Genomic DNA, 19,581 nt, shown 5'->3' with positions numbered 1-19,581 from the left:
ACAAGGCACGGCCCGCGGGCCTAGTTACCAAAAACCGGGCTTTAAGCCCCAAATAAAAGGAAAAGACCCTTAGGCCTGGTGCTCACCGGAGCTTCTACAGCTCCGACCAACTACACCCTAAGCTCTTATTTATGCATTAAATTAAAGAGAAAAGAGAGGGGAGTGAGGTTATACCCTTGGTTTACCTTGGAACGGCCGGTGGTGTTCAAAATTCGGGTTTGGGTGCCCACGGGTTCGCTGGGTTTTCCTGGGCTCCGTCAAGCCTCGCACGTTGAGAGAGAAAGGGACGACGAGATGATAGTGATGTCCTCGAGCAGCTGTGGGTGTGTGTAATCACGGTGCAAAAGAAAGAGGGAGGGATGAGAATGTTTTCAAGTGACAGAGGGATATAGAGTACATAGATAGAGAGAGAAGTCCCGAGGCTTACCTATCGTCGAAGCAACGAGGAACTCGCCGAAGGTCATTTTCTCTGCTTTCACCAATCACGCTGCGACGGAAGAGAGACCAGAGCAATGCTCGATGATGATGTTCTCGAGTAGAGTAGTTGCAGGTGTGGGTGTTCTCAGGTGTGGGTCGAAAGGTGAGAGATCGGGGAGTGAGGAAGAGAAGATTTCGAGAGAGAAATAAAGGGGAGAACACAGGGAAGGGCAAAGATGAGATAGACCGGGGGACAAAATAAAAGGGGTGGGCCCTTTGGCTCACCAATTTAGGTCCAAACAATTATTTTAAAATAAATGGGGTTGGGGTGTTTCACCAATGAGCACTTTTAGCTTTTTCTCCGACTTACACTATGCATGAAGTTCATGTGTCGCATAGTTAAAGCTTTTTACCTTGAATGCATGGATTAATGTCACGTATAGCAGCTTCTCATCCGTCACACTCACCAGTACATATAAATTACACACACACAGAGAGAGAGATAGATGGCAGCAGAAGAGGAAGCTAGCAAGTTCTGTGAAGGTTTTCCGATGAAAGGCGGAGATGGTTGGGACAACTATGCCATGAACTCTACTTGCCAGGTTCATTCTCATGAACTCTACACTTTACTTATTAGAACGAAGAAATTAACGACACTTCTTTATCTTTTGAGTTGCTTTCCTAGATCAAGGCGATATTTTGAAGGAAGAACAAATTACAAGCAATTTTCCTTCCTTGAATGTGATTTAGATTTGCTGTACCTTAATGTCTTGATTTGAGTTTAGTTAGGTGTGGCCCTTTTTTTCTATCCCAAAGTTCGGGTAATACTAGGGAGACCAATTACTTAGACTAAATTTTGTAAACCATGTGACATGGTTGTTGATGACTCTCGCCCTTTTCCCTCTCACTAAAATCATAAAAACCCTAACTCTCTTTGCCGCCAACTCCTACTTTTGGGTGTGGTCGATGGCCCTTCCAGCCTTCCTTTCCAACTCCAACTTCTCTTCCTTCTCTGTTTCCCTTTTAGTTTATGCCTTTCCTTACTTTTGATATGTGCTTCAGATTTCCTTGAGCTTTGTCCCAATTCATCTAAGCTTGTCTTAGATATGGGCTTTCACGCCTTTCTCTTGCTTTGATGCTAATTTCCATCATGCGTCCTCAACCACCACCCTTTGCTATTCAATCCGGGTGCTTTTCCTTGGCCATGCGCTTGGGTGTTGGGTGGATGTTAAAATGCTATTTGCACTCTTCGGTAGGATTATGGGAGCGTTCACTGTGCACTCGCTCACTTCCATTTTTCGTTGGTGGTGGCCTTGCGTTGGAGGCACATTTGACTTGGTGGTGGATGCTGGTTTCCTCTCTGATTTTAGGATTTTATTGTTATTTTTCAGTTGGCTCCTTTTAGGCCTTTCTTTTGCAATATTTTTCATGTTGGGCTTGTAATAGATTGTGGGTTGTCTTTTCGACCATCTTTTCTTTGTACTAGTTTTTTATTTAATGGAAATAACTATAACTAAGTTTGACAAAAAACAGGACATAAAAAAAACAAAAAAAAAAAGAAGATGAGAAACAATTAATGTAAAAGAAAAGAGAATTATTACTTGACACTCAAAAAATTTCATGTTGCTATCTAAACTTTCTACCATTAGAAAAACTTGCCAAAGGACAAACATATTAGAAGTTGATTGTTTAAAAACAAGATAAAAATATAAGGGTATTAGAGGAATTAGAGTATTTGGTCCAGAAGGTGAAGTGGCTATTTAGAGACCCGTTGGATTACATCAAATAAATCCGAACGGCTCAGATGAAGAGAAGAGGAGAGAGTAGGAGGATAGGAGGAAAGCCTTAGATCTTGCGAATTGGATCTGTCACTGTCAAAAGAACAAGAAAACGACCATCTTTTCACTTTACAAGTTTGGAGCAGAGACAGACAGAGAGAGAGAGAGAGAGAGAGAGATGGCAGCAGCACAAGACAGCAGTGAATTTTGCGAAGCATTTCCAATGAACGGCGGAGATGGACCCAACAGCTACGCCAACAACTCCACTGTCCAGGTTCTTTTTTACTATTTTTATTTTTACTTTTATTGTAAGTGAAATAGATGGAGAGATGGGGTTGGTCAGTCCATAGTAAAAAAAATTTGTAGAAATTTAATGTGACTAGCCAAAGATTTAATCTTTTCGTAGAAAGTCTTAATCTTGGAATTCCATTCATGAAATATTTATATTTATATAAAAAAGAGTTCTACGATATTAAGACGGCGTTTATTTTATAGTGTGTATGAATGTGATGTTGAAGTTTATCTTATAAAGTGTAGAATTATTAGAGAGACAAGCAATACGGCCCACTTTCAACAAGATAGATATTGTCCTTAATTTGATAATTACCATCTGCATAATTAGTCAAGTGTGCAATTTTATCACCAAAAGTCTCGATATTAGTTGAAATGAGATTGAGATATCTAAACTCTTATTTGTTTCTTTCTCTAACTGATGTGGGATTTTTGACATAAAGTTGTTTCTATATTAAAGAAAATGTAGGAGGTTTGAAAAGGATTTGGATCCCATCCGGATCCAAATTGTGAGGATCCTAGGGATCCTCACATCAGTACATCGTACAGTCAGAAATTATTTGACTTTTCTTATTTAAGGGGGGTGTATTCAATTAGGATTTTGAGGGATTTTAATTCTTTTAATGAATCTAAGGGTATTCAATCAGGAATTTAAGTGATTCTCTGAAATTCAATGTGTATTCAATCAAGATTTTAAGATAGTTTATGAAAATCCTTAGAAATCCGGGTGTATTCAATTAGAATTTTAAAGAAGTTTATAACATTCCAGGTGTATTCAATTAGAATTTGATTTTAAAGAATTTGAGAAAGTTGAGGAATTAGAGGGAATTGGAGAGATTTCGTAGTGTATTTTGAGCATCCACAAATCTCACCTCCCCCCAAGAGATTTCGAGGGAATTGAATCAAAATTTTACATGGAATCTCTACAAATCAATTAAACTCCATAAAAATCCATGGATTTATAAATCCATTAAAATCTCTCAAATTCTCAATTGAATACACCCTCCTAAAATTAAACACAAATAATATGTGACGAAAACTATCTGTACATTTTGTTGGTTGTGTGAATTGCAGTCCAAACCGAAACTAATTTACTCCTACATCTACAAATCTATTTGTAATTAGTGACTGCTAATCAGATGGATTAGGGAAATTATGAATCCCTTAAAATAAAATTAACATGCTCAGTCTCTATTTGTAGGGAAAATATGTGGATTTTGCCAAACAACTTACAGTCAAGGAAATTGCAGAAAAGCTTGACATAGAAATTTTTCGATCTTCCAACACCTTTCGGATTGCGGATTTGGGTTGCTCCGTTGGGCCTAACACATTTTCTGTGGTTGAAACCATACTCGAGGCCGTGCAGCTCAAGTATCAATCTAATATGATGAATTCCCAATTCCCCGAATTTCAAGTTTTCTTCAATGATCACACTGCGAACGATTTTAACACGCTCTTCAAATCCCTCCCTCGCAACAGGCGATACTATGCAGCCGGCGTGCCTGGTTCTTTCCATGGTCGCATATTTCCTAACGCTTCAATTCATTTTTTCTACTCTTCTTTCACAGTTCATTGGCTTTCTAGAGTGCCAAAAGATGTAGCGGACAGATACAGTCCTGCTTGGAACAAAGGGAGAATCGAATACTCAAATTCAACCGATGAAGTAGTAAGGGCTTACGAAGCTCAACATGCTGAGGACATGGAGTGCTTTCTGAATGCCAGGGCACAAGAGATTGTGCGCGGAGGACTGATGGTACTCATCGTTCCAGGCCGCCCCAATGGTACCCCTCATTTGGCAAGTGCGACCTTCCAACTTTTAGGAGCTTGCCTAATGGAAATGGTTAGAAAGGTAATACTAGGTGAAAGAAATTTGAGAATTTTATGTCACGTATTTGAGTTCATGATTTTTCTTTGTTGAGTTGCGCTATATGTTGATGTTCTTCCTCAATGCAGGGTGTTATTCTGGAAGAGAGAGTAGATTCTTTCAATGTACCTATGTATTTCACGTCTGCTCAAGAACTGGAAGCCGTTGTAGAGCAAAACGGATGTTTTAGCATAGAGAGAATGGAACATTTGCCTCACATGAACGTAGATGACAGTGTCTTGGCAAACTTTGCATCTCATCTGAGGGCAATCTTGGAGGGACTCATCAAGCAGCATTTCGGAGAAGAAATCCTAGACGAGCTTTTCGACTTGTACAGTAAGAAGTTTGAAGAGCAACGGTTTATGATTGAGTCAGGGAGAACAATCCAGTTTTTTGTTGCGCTAAAACGCAAGGAAATTTGATTTGAATGTGCTGTTGTGAATGTTATAATTTATGAACCTATAGCTGTATTTTCTTTGCTCATTATTATGCTTGGCGTTTTATTATGACTACCGGACATTTTGCTTATTTAAATTTGTAGAACAAAAGTTTGTATCGAATCTTCACCTGCTATTTATTTTTCCGTCGACCATTATCATATATATAATAGTTTGATGTGTTGCATTTTAGTGTACCACATATGCTTAACCTCTCAAACAACATGGATCAAAACTAAGAATCAAAAAGTGAAAAGGGAAGTCACTTAGTACTAACGGTCTAGTGATATTCCTCTTCACTTATAAGTGAGAGGTCTTAGATTCAATTATTGCCAAATGCAAATTTGAACCACATTATTGCTAGTCCATTGTGAAGCTAAGCACACTCCATTCCCCTTAGAGTAGATAATATCGTTTATTAAAAAAATAAAAATAAATAGTGAAAAGAGAAATGTTTTACTCTAGAAAGAAAAGCAAGAGATAATATCGTTTATTAAAAAATATAAATAGTGAAAAAAGAAATATTCTACTCTAGAAAGAAAACCAAGATAAAATGGTAGAGTTCCAAATGATTCTGTAAAAAAAAATGGTTATGTTGTTAATTTGTTATGCTTGGCGTTTTATTATGACTACCTCACATTTTGCTTATTTAAATTTGTAGAACAAAAATTTGTATTGAATCTTCACTTGCTATTTATTTTTCCGTTGACCATTATCATATATATTAGTTTGATGTGTTGCATTTTAGTGTACCACATATGCGTAACCTCTCAATCAACATGGATTATTACTAAGAAACAAAAAGTGAAAGGAGAAGTTACTTAGTACTACGGTCTAATGGTATTTCTCTTCACTTGTAAGTGAGAGGTCTTAGGTTCGATTCTTGTTAAAGGCAAATTTGAATCACATTATTGCTAGCCTATAATGAAGCTAAGCCCATTCCCTCCTCCTTAGTGTAGATAATATCGTTTATTAAACAAATAAATAGTGAAAAGAGAAATGTTCACTCTAGAAAGAAAAGTAAGATAAAATGGTAGAGTGCACATTCCCTCCTCTTTAGTGTAGATAATATCGTTTATTAAACAAATAAATAGTGAAAAGAGAAATGTTCACTCTAGAAAGAAAAGTAAGATAAAATGGTAGAGTTCCAAATGATTGTGTCAAAAGAAAAAAAGAAGGTTATATTGTTAATTTGTTATAATATTTTGCCAAAAAAAAAAAAAAAAAACGACTCTAATCTAATTGTCGTTATAAAGTTCGAGTTCCACTAATGCATCGAAGATGTTAGAGTGCACTCATATACAAAATTATATTTTTCTCAATAAAATTTAAAAAATTTAGAATTACACTTTGTCACCTCTACTCTTATAACAGGTAAGTGGGCTCTTACTTTTTTTTTTTTTGGAACTTTAACGAAAAGCTTTCGGTACTGTTCACTTTAACGAAAAACCACATTTTTACACTAAAAAGTCAATCATGATACTATTCACTTTACCCTTTATTTTGTCCTTATCATTAAAACTCAAAGTTTTCAAACCCTTTTCATTAGTTTTCCTTTTTTTTTTTCCGACAAAACGTTCCTACCATGACATCCCCTCCTGGAAATGAGAATCTGCATGGGTTGGCTTCGAAAATTGCATGACCAATCCACCACCACCTCTCGCCATAAGCAACTGCAGTTGCTCAAGATTAGGTTTTGACTGCTCTTGACTTCGTTCAGCGAACATGACTCCCAGCTTTGGGACGCGAGATTCCATAGCCTTACACGAAGCGAGACGCGTCATACAACGAGGAAATGATTGAGAGAAATCAAACAATTGGCTGATACCAATGCTATAACCCAACCCCGCTTCTTTCTCAATTGCACAACAACTTGTGTTACAGAGAAGATCTCTATTACAACTATTATAAAATCAACAACGCTTTTCCTCCCTAATCTGCCTATTTATACAACATATACTATTAATATGATGCTGACACGTGGCATCCTAACAATTTCACTTTTGCACCCCAAGAAAAGTTTATGGTAACTTTTAACATTTAGATTGTCTAGTAGATCTCAAAAATACTTGCACAGAGTTACAACGGTTAGTTTCCTCAAATATCTTTGATTGACAAACATATACAGAGAGATATAATTTAGGTATCTGTTTGGGTTCATATAGAGAGAATTGATTTGCAACAAATAAAGCATTGGAGAAGATAAATTCAATTTATACAAAAAAAGAATGAGATAGTTGCATAAGTATTGAACGAAAAATTCGTGAACTAGTCATCGACTTTTTATGAAACTATCACATTCCGTTCAACTATGTGTTGGGTTGTGAAAGTAGCACTAAACTGCAACATGCTACACGAGACCGGCAAGTAATAATGGTGAATCCTTTCGTTCGAAAAAATTTGTTGTCTCACCGAGATATATCTCTAGTCGTATTGCAGATTATCTTCGTCCCTTTAGAACCAACAAAAATTGCAACTCATTAATACAAAATTTAAATAGATCGAGAGCAACTAACTGGTTATAACCCTTTCGTAAGGAAATCGAAATACCCCGACCCGAGTACTGAAAAAGAGCACATACAAAGTCTAGTTCTTATTTAATACGACAAAAGCATCTCTTGCCTATATCTAAACTCTGAAAAACTCAAATAAACTCAAATGAAATCAAGTCAGGTAAATGAGCATTTCTCCGTAGCCTTGAACCGTTCGAGTGAAAAAAAAAGAAAAAGAAATTGTTGACGGTCAAGTATCAGGTAAACAAAATCAGGGACTTCTCCCGAAAAAAAAACGTTTATTTGCACATACAAGTTATGCGTTCTCACATACTTAGGTGTCAACAATACTTGCTGAGAGAGTTGCAACCATTGTTTCCTCAAACATCTAAATTTTTTTATTAAAGAAAACATCTATATAGGATATATATATATATATATATATATATATATAGGTATAAAGTATTGGAGAAGATAAGTCAAGTGATACAAATTATTTTGATATAGTTTGATTAATTTAGCAAATTTCATACTTAAATTAGAAATAGAGTAAGAATTAATACGTGACATTTGAATTCTTGCCAAATTATTAGTAATTGGACATAAGTCCTTGTTGTTATATGTTGATTTAAGTTGGGATTCGTGTTTTGCACAAATTAAGTCTACAATAACAGAAATTCTTTACCGTTACGTGTGACACGAGTTTTGCTTGAGCTAAGAACGCACAATCCTCTTCCATAGCGCCCATTCAGATCAACCTCCCTGAGCGTCACCTTTGGATCAGCCTACCTGAGTATCCCCTTCGAACGACAAACGACGGACGAATAACGCTCCGCGCCGCCGATTCTTAAGTAACTCAGGTGGCAGCACAGTTTGTTGTAGGCAGCATCTTAACGCTCCGACGGACGAATAACGCTCCGACGGACGAATAACAGTCCATACAATTTGGCTTAGATTTGACAAGTTTGAGCAACAACATCCATGACGCACGCGATGACGACATATAAAAGTTTTCTAGACTTGTCGTGCCAACATTTTATTCCCTTTGACCAAATTTGACCACGTAATGGCTATATGCATGCTTAAATTTATGACCATTTTCAAATGTTCAGATGTAATATATGATTTTGTAAATTATTGTAGTTTAGTGATTGGTTGTTTTAATTTCGGGTAAATTTTGACGACTAAAGGTGATGCATGCATGTGCTCATTTTAGTCTATCAATGTCTTAATTAATTTTCATTAAAAAATTACACTTTTGTTCTTTCTTTTTACTGGTCAAAATTTTCCGAGTGGTATAAATAGGGGACTTGATCAGGAGAGGATCAACGATTGATCCACAAGATAAGACAGAGAGAGAGAGAGAAATGGCAGAATTGGTGGCGTATCCGATGAACGGTGGAGATAGCCTCTACAGCTACAGCAAAAACTCAGCATTTCAGGTGTGTTAATTGTTAAGTTTTCTTAGAAATCTGATATATATGTGAATTGGATTTTAGAGGAAGCTGAAAAGACAGAGAGAATGAGAGACAAAGTTTTCACAACTGCAACTCTGCAACACAACAGAGAGCAACGTTTCATTCATATTCATTCCTTCCTTTTACATCAGCCATCATAACCGTTCAATTACATGAGCCAATGTGATTTTGACACATGGCAGAACAGAGCATATGAGCCATTGAAAAGATACCTGATCTAAGATCATAAACTTGGCATATGAGCACAAGTTATCACAACATAAAACAGCTACTCAATAGAACAAAGATAAAATAGATAAGTAAATCATTTACTAACTTGAAATTAGTAAGCAATTTACTTTTCAACACTCCCTTCTAAATTGTTAACTGATTTCACACCCAGTAAACTTCTCAATTTGTTGAATCTGTCTTTGGGAAGAGCCTTGGTAAAGATGTCTGCAATTTGCTCTTCACTCTTGCAGTAAATCAGATCAATGGTACCTTCTTGAATTGCATCTCGAATAAAGTGAAACTTCCTGCCAATGTGCTTGGTTCTTTGATGAAACACAGGATTCTTGGACATAGCTATAGCTGAAGTGTTATCACAGAATAGTGATGTTGCTGCAGCTTGCTCTTCTCCAAAGTCCTTAAGCACAAACCTAAGCCAAATGGCCTGAGATGTTGCTTCAACTGCACTAACATACTCTGCTTCTGCAGTTGAAAGAGCTACACTGTGCTGCTTGACTGAAGCCCATGAGAATGCCCCACTTCCAAATGAAAAAGCATACCCGAGGTGCTTTTCATATCCTCCTCAGATCCACTCCAGTCACTATCGCAATATCCAATCAGCAAGACAGATTTTCCATTCAAATATTCAATTCCAAAGTCAATTGTTCCTTGAATGTACCTTAGGACTCGTTTAGCAGCTCCATAATGTTTCTTGGTAGGCTTGTGCATAAATCGTGCAAGTACACTAGCAGAGAACATAATATCTGGTCTAGTTGCTGTTAAATACAGAAGACTTCCAACTATTTTCCTATATTCACACTCATCTGCAGGTTCACTTCCATCTTCTCTTCTCAATTTATCAGTTGCAACCAATGGAGTGCTCACTGGTTTGCAATCTTTGAGCCCAAATTTATCCAAAAGTGTTAGAGCATATTTTTTCTAATGTATAAATATACTCCCTTCAGTTTGAGTTACCCCCATTCCAAGGAAGTGATGAAGTAAACCCAAATCTGACATCTCATATTTGCACATCATTTTAGCTTTGAATTCTTCCATCATTTCTGCATTGCTCCCTGTGTACACAATGTCATCAACATAGATTGACACGATCAAGATGCCAACACCTTCCTTGCTTCTCACATATAAAGTTGCTTCACTTGAGCTTTTGTGAAATCCACAGTGAATTAAATATGTATCAATTTCACTGTACCAGGCCCTTGGTGCCTGTTTTAGACCATAGAGAGCCTTTCTCAGTCTATAAACCTTGTCTTCTGCCCCTTTAATCACAAAACCATCAGGTTGATCAACATATACCTCATCCTCAAGAACACCATTCAGGAAGGCTGATTTAACATCTAATTGCCACAGTTTCCAACCTTTCTGTGCAGCTAGTGCAATGAGTGTTCTAATAGTATCTAACCTTGCCACTGGAGCAAAGGTTTCATTAAAATCAATCCCTGGTTTCTGTGTGTAACCTTTGGCTACAAGTCTTGCCTTGTGTTTTTGAATGGAGCCATCAAGATTCAACTTTGTTTTGTATATCCACTTCACACCCACAACAGGTTTACTACTAGGTCTGTCAACTAATTCCCATGTGGAATTCTTTTCAATCATCAATATTTCTTCTGTCATAGCCTTTTTCCAAGCATCATCTTTGACTGCCTCACTGAAATCTTCAGGTTCAATGATGCTCATGTTGCATTGAGCATATACTTCACTCAAACTCTTCCATTTCTGTGGAGTATGATCATAACTTTCAGAGATTGGAACTGGAGAATCAAGTGAACCAGGTTCTTGAGATGCTTGCAGGTCTCCAGTTGATTGTGATCTCAGAGGAGACTGCATTGACTGAGGTGAATCACTTGAGTCTGGATCACACTCAGATATCCTTGGACTTATTTCATCATTCCAAGGACTAGGAACTTGAACTGATTCATTTGTTTCCCAGTCCCATATTACTTTCTCATCGAAGATTACACTTCTTGATAGTTCAATCTTTTGAGTTCTCAAGTTGAAGATTCTATATCCTTTTTCACAGTTTCCATATCCAACAAATACTCCCTTCTCACCAGTTTGCTCCAGTTTGTGTCTTTTCTGTGAAGGAATGTGTATATAACACATGGAACCAAATATCTTCAAATGTTTGACACCCGGCTTCCTCCCACTAAATGCCTCAAATGGAGTTATGTTGTTCAGAGCACTTGTTGGACATCAGTTTTGCAGATACACAGCTGTGTTGACAGCTTCAGCCCAAAACTTAAAGGGAATCTTCGTTTCAATCATCATAGTTCTTGCCATTTCAATTATTGTCCTATTCTTTCTCTCTGCAACACCATTTTGTTGCGGAGAGTAGGCAACAGTCAATTGCCTTTCTAATCCCATATCTTCACAGAACTTTGAAAACTCTAGAGAGGTATATTCTCCACCCCTATCACTTCTGAGTTTCTTGATTTGATAACCACTCTGCAGCTGAACCATGGATTTAAACCTTTTGAAAATGTTGAAGACTTGAGACTTGTGTTGCAAGAAAAATATCCAACACATCCTAGTGTGGTCATCAATAAATGTGAGAAAGAATTTGTTGCCTCCTAGAGTAGTTATCTGCATTGGGCCGCATATATCAGAATGAATAAGTTCTAGAGGTTGTGATGTCCTCCAAACTTTTCCCTTGTCAAATGATTCCCTGTGACCCTTCCCTGTAGCACATCCAGAGCAAACATGCTCAGAGACTTGTAGTCTAGGTAGGCCCTGCACCATTTCCTTCTCTTGTAGAAGCATCAAACTAGAGTAGTTTAGATGTCCATATCTTCTATGCCACAACTGAGCTGATTCTTCAACAGTTGCTCTATTAGCCATATGAGGATTAACATATTCCAAACTTAATGGAAAGCATCTGTTTCTTTTCATGGGAACACTTGCAATTAGATCTTCCATCTGCCTATCTCCATAAATATCAACCATGTAATCACCAAACACAAGCCAATATCCATGTTCTACCATCTGCCCTACACTCAATAAGTTTTCATCCAAACCAGGTACAATCATAACTTCTTTAATATACCTAGTCACACCTTTCATCTCAATCACCAATGTGCCTTTGCCTATTGACTGCACTAAATCTCCAGTGCCCATTTTAACTCTACACCTCACATTCTTATCAACATCAATGAGCAAGGATTCATGAGAGGTCATATGATTGCTACATGCACTATCTACATACCATATATTCATACTTCTTCCAATAGTAGCAGAATGGCAGGCATAAAACATGGTTGCAGATTCTGTTACCTGATTCGCATAGTTTACAAGTTTTCCAGACTTGTTTGGTTGATCACAATCCTTGATGAAATGACCGAAACGATTGCATCCATGACATTTCGGCTTCCCTTTAAACCAGCACTCACCATAGTGCAGTTTATCACAATGCTTGCATTTTCCCTTAGACTGATCAGATTTTCCTCCTTGATCATATTTGCCACCTCGATTAGCAAGATTCTGAGGTTTAGGATCCCATTTCTTTCCCTTTGATTTCCAATCCTTCTTTGGTTTAGAATTACCAAACGAGAGATTTGGTTGGGTTCCTTTCGAATTCAGATTCAGAGTACTGAAAGCTCTTTCAATGGTACTTTCAGCATGCCTATCAAGGCGTTGTGCAAACCCTCTCAAAGCTGCAATCACCTCTTGTACCTCTATAGTTTCAATATCCTTAGTTTGTTCAATTACATAACAAACAGGATCAAATTCCTTAGTTAAGCTTATGAGTAATTTCTGAACTAATCGTTCTCTGGGTAAATCTTCCCCATAACCCTTCATCTGATTTACCAACTCGAGAAGACGAGTGAGATACACAGACAGAGTTTCATCATCCCTCATCCTTGTGTACTCAAAATCACGGCGTAGACCCTGCAACTTGATGGATCTCACTTGCTTATCACCATGAAATTCCTGATGTAGTATGTCCCAAGCACCCTTTGAGGTCTCTTCGTTTGAGATTCTGGGAAAGATGTCATCCGAGACAGCTCCTTGGATTATACCCAGTGCCTTAGCATCCTTCATTAGCTTGTCGCTCAGAGAAACTCTCTCCGACTCCGATGAGCCTTCATCTCCAATCTTCTTATCCTTCGATTCTGAAATTTCAAACCCCTTTTCAACTAAATCCCAGATTCCATGTGATTTGAAAATAGTTCTCATTCAGATCTTCCAAAATTCATAGTTGTCACCATTGAATATTGGAGCCCGAAGATCACTACCACCAGATCCAGCCATTTGAGACTTGAATCGACAAACTGAGTCGGAAATTTCACGTTGGATTTCCGAGCACAGCACTCACAGATCTTACGCCCCGATTCCAGATAGAACCTGAGCTCTGATACCATGTTAAGTTTTCTTAGAAATCTGATATATATGTGAATTGGATTTTAGAGGAAGCTGAAAAGACAGAGAGAATGAGAGACAAAGTTTTCACAACTGCAACTCTGCAACACAACAGAGAGCAACGTTTCATTCATATTCATTCCTTCCTTTTACATCAGCCATCATAACCGTTCAATTACATGAGCCAATGTGATTTTGACACATGGCAGAACAGAGCATATGAGCCATTGAAAAGATACCTGATCTAAGATCATAAACTTGGCATATGAGCACAAGTTATCACAACATAAAACAGCTACTCAATAGAACAAAGATAAAATAGATAAGTAAATCATTTACTAACTTGAAATTAGTAAGCAATTTACTTTTCAACATTAATTGTCACAGTGTTATGCCCTATATCTTTATCGAATGATACGTGTAATGTGTTATATTATTACCAGTGCATGCCATTAAATAGGGATATAAAATTCTGACTATTCAACTGGTGGGGATCGAAGTATTATCTTTTTTACTTTATCTTTGAAAGATAGAAAAACTTCAATGCATATCGTTTTCATAGAAACAAATTGTGCCACATTCTATGTCAATAATGTCATTGGGAAAGATAGTACTCACTTCAGGGACGGAGGCAGCAGAGGCACACTAGGGGCAGTTGCCCACCACTAAAGTTTTGTGCAGACGAAAAAAAAAAAAGACGCTTGCATAACTTGAATTTATCACATTAAGTAGTTTAGTTAAAATTTTCACATAATATGTATAATAAGCTTATTATTTGGAAAAATGTCTACAAGTTGGCTTAATGAAATTTGAGAAGAAAATAAAAGCAATGAAATTATAGAAGAATCATGATTTTTTTTCCTCAAGTCTAGAGGTTAAGGTTGCTGCGCTAAAGAAAATTTCTAGCTCTATTCCTGACTCACTTGATTGATGGATAATAGAATTTTAACGTACAAGATGCACTAGATTTAACAATAAAAAAATTTCGACGTACAAGATACACTAGAGGGCAGTATAATTTTCACTCACATAATGGAAGCTTGTTTCACGTTGACGAGGAGAAAATAACTCAAGCTTCTCTTCTTTTTCTTTTCTGTAGAGAAAAGCCATAGAAGCTGGCAAGGAACTGATCAAGGAAGCAATTTTCGAAAAGCTCGAAAACAAAATCATCTCTTCGACGAACGCCTTTCGAGTCACGGATTTAGGCTGCTCTGTCGGGCCTAACACATTCCACGCAGTGCAAAACATACTTGATGCTGTGGAGCAAAAGTGTCAAGGCCAAGGACACAATTCTCATCAGCTCCCTGAGTTCCAAGTTTTTTTCAACGATCACGCGTCCAACGATTTCAATGAGCTCTTCAAATCTATGCCTTCGGACAGGCGGTACTACGCAGCGGGCGTGCCGGGTTCTTTTTACTCTCGACTTTTCCCCAAGGACTTTCTTCACTTTGCTTATTCTTCATATTCCCTCCATTTTCTTTCGAAAGTCCCGGAAGAAGTGGTGGACGTGAACTCGCCGGCTTGGAACAAAGGGAGGATTCATTACTCGAAATCGGCAAACCACGTCGTTAAGGCGTATGAAGCTCAGTATGCCAAGGACATGGACTGCTTTCTGAGTGCTCGAGCACAAGAGATTGTAAGCGGCGGGTTGATGGCGTTTGTCGTCCCCGGCCGCCCCAATGGAATCCCTCATGCTGAAGTTTTCCTCAACAATGCGAAAGAACTCTTTGGATCCTGCCTCATGGACATGGCCAAGAAGGTACGAAATGATCAGCTCAGTGTATTTGCATCATAGAACTTAATGTAGAGCTTTCTATGTAATACGTTGCCTTAAGCGCTGTTTGGGATTGCTTCTAACAGAATTAAAAGCGCTTTCTGACATTCAAAAGCACTCGTAGTTGCATTTGACAAAAAAAAAAAAAAGTGTTTATGGCTCAGAGAAGCATTTCCTAGAGAAACGTCCACCAGATTCTTCAGGAAACACTTCCAAATGTTTTTTAAGGAAGCACTTAGATTTGTAATAAACATTTTAACGTGCTTATGATAAAAGTACTTCTGGCTTATGAGCACAAGCTCTTTCTAGAGAAGCGATTTGCCTTGTTATTTTAAACCGGTGACTAATTGACCTTGGTATTTTTGTTTCTCGAGTAGGGTATCATTTCTGAAGAGAAAGTGGACTCCTTTAACATACCACAATACATCGCCTCGCTCGAAGACGTGGAAGCGATTGTGAAAGCTAATGGATGTTTCAGCCCAGAAACAATGGAAATCTTGAGCGGGGAAAAACCACAGCCCAAGGCATTCGCCACCGGAGTGAGATCCGGGATGGAGGGAATGATTCGGAAGCATTTCGGGGAGGAGATTGATCTGGATCATCTTTTTGACTTGTTCCGCAAGAAACTCGAAGAATCCTCCTCCGTCCTCGAATCGAAGAAATTTGTTAGCTTGTTTGTTGTACTCAAACGCAGATCAGCGACTGAGTAACAACAAACAATGCAACTAGTCGTTTGAAGATTTGAAGCTCCTCTGAAAGAATTTTAATTTGTAGCTTGAATTAGGAAGATCGTGAATAAAGAATGTACTTGTATTAGTACGTCAATGCAATTTTAAGATTAAACACCACACGAGTGTTTAATCACGAAAGAAAAATAAAATGATTTTTTTTTTTTCCGACTCAACTTTTCCCACATTTTCTCACCAGCCAAACAGATTTTCAGAGCGGAAGAAAAACCAACTCAATGAGTAAAGGTGCTAACTTACCACTTTGTTGAGAGCCGAGGATGCAGGATCGACCTTCATCCATTCGAGAAAGAAACCCTAGAAGCAGCTGAAAGCTTGGACCGACACCGGACGAAGAAAACCTTTGGTGTGGAACTCAAATGGTTATAGATAGATAGATAGATAAATAAATACACGCAAGTGCATACCTTATTGGACAAAAAAAAGGGACCTAATAGAATATGCCCCTTCCTGAATTCTCTTCCTTGTACAACCCTTAACCTACCAAAAATAATTCCCGGAATGACGAATCTATATATCTCCGAAAAGAAAATTTTGTAGCTCTTTGGTAATGTAACCTTTTAGAGAAGAGCCAACGTAATGTGAGTGATTATGCAGCTGAATCCTTAGCAATCTTCTCCACCTTGGCAATGACTTCTTCAATTCCGCCAACCATGTAAAATGATTGCTCAGGAAGGTCATCATATTTCCCATCCAAAACTCCCTGTAGAAATGAAATCCCGCAACACAACGTCAGAGAGTTGTAGGGCTAGCACATAAAGGAATCGGTTCTAGAAAAATCAAGGTGATGACTAATTCAGGACCAAGACAAAAAAGGAAATATGGAAGATGTTCACCTGGAAGCTGGTAAAGCTCTCCTTCAACTCAACATAAGGAGCAGACGAAAAAGCAGAAAGTCATTCCTGCTTCATAATTTAATGGAAAATAGAAGACTGCATACTTGTCGTGACAGCACAGTGGTGGCATCAAGATGGGCAAAAGTGGTTGCAGGAGCCGGATCTGTCAAGTCATCAGCAGGCACATAAATAGCTTGAACAGAAGTAATGGAACCCTTCTTGGTTGTAGTAATACGCTCTTGAAGGCCTCCAAGATCAGTAGCTAAGGTAGGTTGGTAACCGACAGCAGAGGGGATACGACCAAGCAAGGCAGACACTTCTGACTTAGCCTGGAGAGAAGATAAAGAAAAGGGCGGTATTTGGTCAGAAGAAGTTGAAAATATATCAACTGAAATGTGTGTGTGTGAGTGTAGAGAGAGCTTACTTGAGTAAAGCGGAATATGTTATCAATGAAGAGAAGCACATCTTGTCCTTCAGCATCTCGGAAGTGCTCAGCCACAGTAAGCCCTGTGAGCCCAACACGAGCACGGGCACCAGGAGGTTCATTCATTTGTCCATAGACAAGAGCACATTTACTCTCACTCTGCAATACAAGGGAGCGGAATTGAAAATAACATAATGCGAAGGAAAAGTAGGAAAGTTAGTACGTCATGTTGCAGTAAGTTAACCTGCTGATCTCCAAGCTTAATGACACCACTTTCCATCATTTCTCTGTACAAATCATTACCCTCTCTTGTACGTTCTCCCACGCCAGCAAACACTGAGAAACCACCTGCAGAAGGAGGATGAAACATTTTATAACCCGAGATATCATTACTCAACAGAGAAGATAGTTAAAAAGCATCTAAATGGAACCAACCATGAGCCTTGGCAACATTGTTGATGAGTTCCATGATAAGCACGGTCTTTCCGACACCAGCACCACCAAAGAGCCCAATCTTTCCTCCTCTTTGGTAAGGCGCAAGAAGATCAACAACCTTGATAAAGGTTAGACACAAATGTTATTTGTTTCGGTTGATGCTGAGATCACTTAATATGCAGAAAACAAAGAGCATACTATTATACAAACCATATGATAGCAATAGGACAAGTTTTCTTTTCAAATTTAAACAATACTACTACTTTACAGAAGAAAGTCTCTCTTCGAATCTGTTGCAGTCTAAAAATAGCCATGACAAACAAAAATAGACACCGAAAACCTTTCCAGAGTTTGGCAATCCGAATGTATGCATCCCCAACATTTAGCTTGAATTTTCGACTTTTTTCTCTCTCTTAGCATCTATTTATCTATGGATGGGAATTACACCGCCAATATACCTTAATTCCAGTGACAAGAATCTGCTGCTCAGTAGCCTGTTCAACGAAAGCCGGAGCTTCTCTATGGATGGGAAGAAAATGATCGGTCTCTGATGAATCGAAAGCAAAACAACATTCATTTACAACATTTATAACTTAATAATATTGACAAATTATACAAATGCAAAACAAATTAAAAAAAGTTGAGAGCTTCAGCTGCTGCTTACTTATATCACCCCTCTCATCGATCGGCTCTCCGATAACGTTCATAATCCGGCCAAGGGTGGCTCTGCCAACACGCACCTATTCCACACAAATTTTAGATACACAATTCATAAATTTCCAATACCCCATTATTCAAAAGTTTCAAAATTTAATCAATAAATTCATTTTTTAATACAAAATTAAATAAATAAACTCTTAAACACGAAAAAAAAATTGAATTTTGAGAAATAGAAAGCCAGAGAGTAGGATCTTGCAGTGATGGGAGAGCCAGTGTTGAGGACTCTCTGACCTCTAACGAGCCCTTCGGTTCCATCCATGGCAATGGTTCTCACCATGTTCTCACCAAGTTCTCACCAAGGTGCTGAGCCACCTCGAGCACCAATCGGATCGAGTTATCCAGGACCTCGAGAGCCGTCAGGATCGGCGGCAACCCGTCGTCGAACCGAACATCGACGACGGCTCCGATCACCTGGCAGACCTTGCCGACGGCGCCCTTTCCGGTGAAATCATCTGTGATTTTTTCACTCACTGACGGCGAAGCGGGCGTGGGAGGCGCGGTGGCTGCTGCGGCCGATGACGTCGAGTAGTGAGCGGCGCGCGAGAGGAGGTACCCCGACGGCCGCGTGAGGGGGGATCTAGGGGTTGCGGGTCTTGTGGCGGAGGCGGTTCGGCAGAGAGAGGTGCGTAGGAGAGTGGAGAAGAGCTTGCGGGAGGAGGACATTGTGGTGTTTTGGTAATTTTGATCGGAAATGAAGGTTGTTTTCTTTTGTTTTTGTGAAGGGTCAGCTGGCGGAGGAGATGACCGGAGCGGAAGCGTCGCTCATTGGGTGATCGCCACCTGCGATGGTGTGGTTGGGCGGAGGAGGCGGAGCAGGAGGTGGAGATGGAGAGGCGGAGACAGTGTGAGAGCGTGAGAGTGAGAAATATGTGGATTTTAACGTTGCTTCTCACCTGGAAATTTGGAGTTCGTTTTACTTTCGCGGGTTAAATCCGTTTTCTCCGATCGGGTCGCACATATATTCCATCTTTCCCTTCAATTTTCGTTAAAGTTCCTTTTTGATAATATGCCATATACATTTTATTTGAATTCATTATTCATTATTTTGTTAATTCACAAGAAAAATTATTCGAAGGAGACAATTATTTTTTAGTATCAACTTAATTACAAAAAAAAATTATGCATCAAATATATTGATAAGTCACATTGAACTATCCATAATAATAATTTGATTTGAATTCATCTTTTGTGAAATCAAAATTAAAAACGCTCACTAATAAATGAAGAAAAATATTACTAAGTCGTAATATTAAGTGTCAGTTTAACTACTTAATTGTGAATGAACAAAAGTGAAAATATTGACGTGTC

At 38.5% G+C, this 19,581-nt stretch overlaps 3 protein-coding genes and 1 long non-coding RNA gene across 7 annotated transcripts; 2 read left to right on the top strand and 2 right to left on the bottom strand.

Moving 5' to 3' along the window:
* The first annotated feature begins 2,336 nt into the window (after window positions 1-2,336).
* Window positions 2,337-4,921, top strand: LOC103438053 (loganic acid O-methyltransferase-like). The gene is made up of 3 exons (XM_008376589.4): window positions 2,337-2,469; window positions 3,688-4,335; window positions 4,440-4,921. Exons 1-3 carry the CDS (start codon window positions 2,374-2,376, stop codon window positions 4,770-4,772), a joined length of 1,077 nt encoding a protein of 358 aa, XP_008374811.1. The 5' UTR covers window positions 2,337-2,373; the 3' UTR covers window positions 4,773-4,921.
* Window positions 4,922-6,949: 2,028 nt separating this feature from the next.
* Window positions 6,950-8,430, bottom strand: LOC108173597 (uncharacterized). The gene is made up of 2 exons (XR_001790285.3): window positions 7,965-8,430; window positions 6,950-7,239 (listed from the first exon to the last, which is right to left on the bottom strand). It is a non-coding gene; the product is annotated as an uncharacterized lncRNA (long non-coding RNA).
* A 166-nt stretch (window positions 8,431-8,596) lies between these two features.
* On the top strand, window positions 8,597-16,016 carry LOC103438235 (loganic acid O-methyltransferase-like). Its single transcript, XM_017333014.3, has 3 exons — window positions 8,597-8,721; window positions 14,438-15,097; window positions 15,490-16,016. The coding sequence occupies exons 1-3, from the start codon at window positions 8,647-8,649 to the stop codon at window positions 15,820-15,822; spliced, it is 1,068 nt and encodes a 355-aa protein (XP_017188503.2). The 5' UTR covers window positions 8,597-8,646; the 3' UTR covers window positions 15,823-16,016.
* A 184-nt stretch (window positions 16,017-16,200) lies between these two features.
* LOC103438048 (ATP synthase subunit beta, mitochondrial) lies at window positions 16,201-19,201 on the bottom strand. Of its 4 annotated transcripts, XM_070823860.1 has the most exons (9): window positions 18,470-19,201; window positions 18,218-18,293; window positions 18,012-18,100; window positions 17,554-17,671; window positions 17,363-17,466; window positions 17,119-17,277; window positions 16,695-17,023; window positions 16,416-16,561; window positions 16,201-16,338 (listed from the first exon to the last, which is right to left on the bottom strand). In XM_070823860.1, the coding sequence occupies exons 1-7, from the start codon at window positions 18,548-18,550 to the stop codon at window positions 16,766-16,768; spliced, it is 885 nt and encodes a 294-aa protein (XP_070679961.1). In that variant the 5' UTR covers window positions 18,551-19,201; the 3' UTR covers window positions 16,201-16,338; window positions 16,416-16,561; window positions 16,695-16,765. The 4 variants fall into 4 exon arrangements, with proteins under 4 accessions (XP_070679961.1, XP_028959919.1, XP_028959918.1 ...); XM_029104086.2 differs by having other exon boundaries at window positions 16,201-16,561; window positions 18,470-19,176; XM_029104085.2 differs by having other exon boundaries at window positions 16,201-16,561; window positions 18,559-19,147.
* Window positions 19,202-19,581: the final 380 nt, after the last annotated feature.

Source organism: Malus domestica, chromosome 06 (genome assembly GCF_042453785.1).
Source record: "Malus domestica chromosome 06, GDT2T_hap1".
Classification (NCBI taxonomy): Eukaryota; Viridiplantae; Streptophyta; class Magnoliopsida; order Rosales; family Rosaceae; genus Malus; species Malus domestica.
Note: the sequence above shows the minus strand (reverse complement) of the source record. Positions and strands in the feature narration are given on the sequence as shown.

Excerpts from the sequence above, each read along its gene's own strand:
- LOC103438053 (XM_008376589.4), top strand. The coding sequence starts at position 2,374 with ATGGCAGCAGCACAAGACAGCAGTGAATTTTGCGAAGCATTTCCAATG. Across the intron at positions 2,470-3,687 it reads CCAACAACTCCACTGTCCAG|GGAAAATATGTGGATTTTGC; the intron begins GTTCTTTTTTAC and ends CTCTATTTGTAG. Across the intron at positions 4,336-4,439 it reads TAATGGAAATGGTTAGAAAG|GGTGTTATTCTGGAAGAGAG; the intron begins GTAATACTAGGT and ends TCCTCAATGCAG.
- LOC103438235 (XM_017333014.3), top strand. The coding sequence starts at position 8,647 with ATGGCAGAATTGGTGGCGTATCCGATGAACGGTGGAGATAGCCTCTAC. Across the intron at positions 8,722-14,437 it reads GCAAAAACTCAGCATTTCAG|AGAAAAGCCATAGAAGCTGG; the intron begins GTGTGTTAATTG and ends TCTTTTCTGTAG. Across the intron at positions 15,098-15,489 it reads TCATGGACATGGCCAAGAAG|GGTATCATTTCTGAAGAGAA; the intron begins GTACGAAATGAT and ends TTTCTCGAGTAG.
- LOC103438048 (XM_029104085.2), bottom strand. The coding sequence starts at position 18,936 with ATGTCCTCCTCCCGCAAGCTCTTCTCCACTCTCCTACGCACCTCTCTC. Across the intron at positions 18,101-18,217 it reads CGATGAGAGGGGTGATATAA|AGACCGATCATTTTCTTCCC; the intron begins GTAAGCAGCAGC and ends TCGATTCATCAG. Across the intron at positions 17,024-17,118 it reads ACATATTCCGCTTTACTCAA|GCTAAGTCAGAAGTGTCTGC; the intron begins GTAAGCTCTCTC and ends TCTTCTCTCCAG.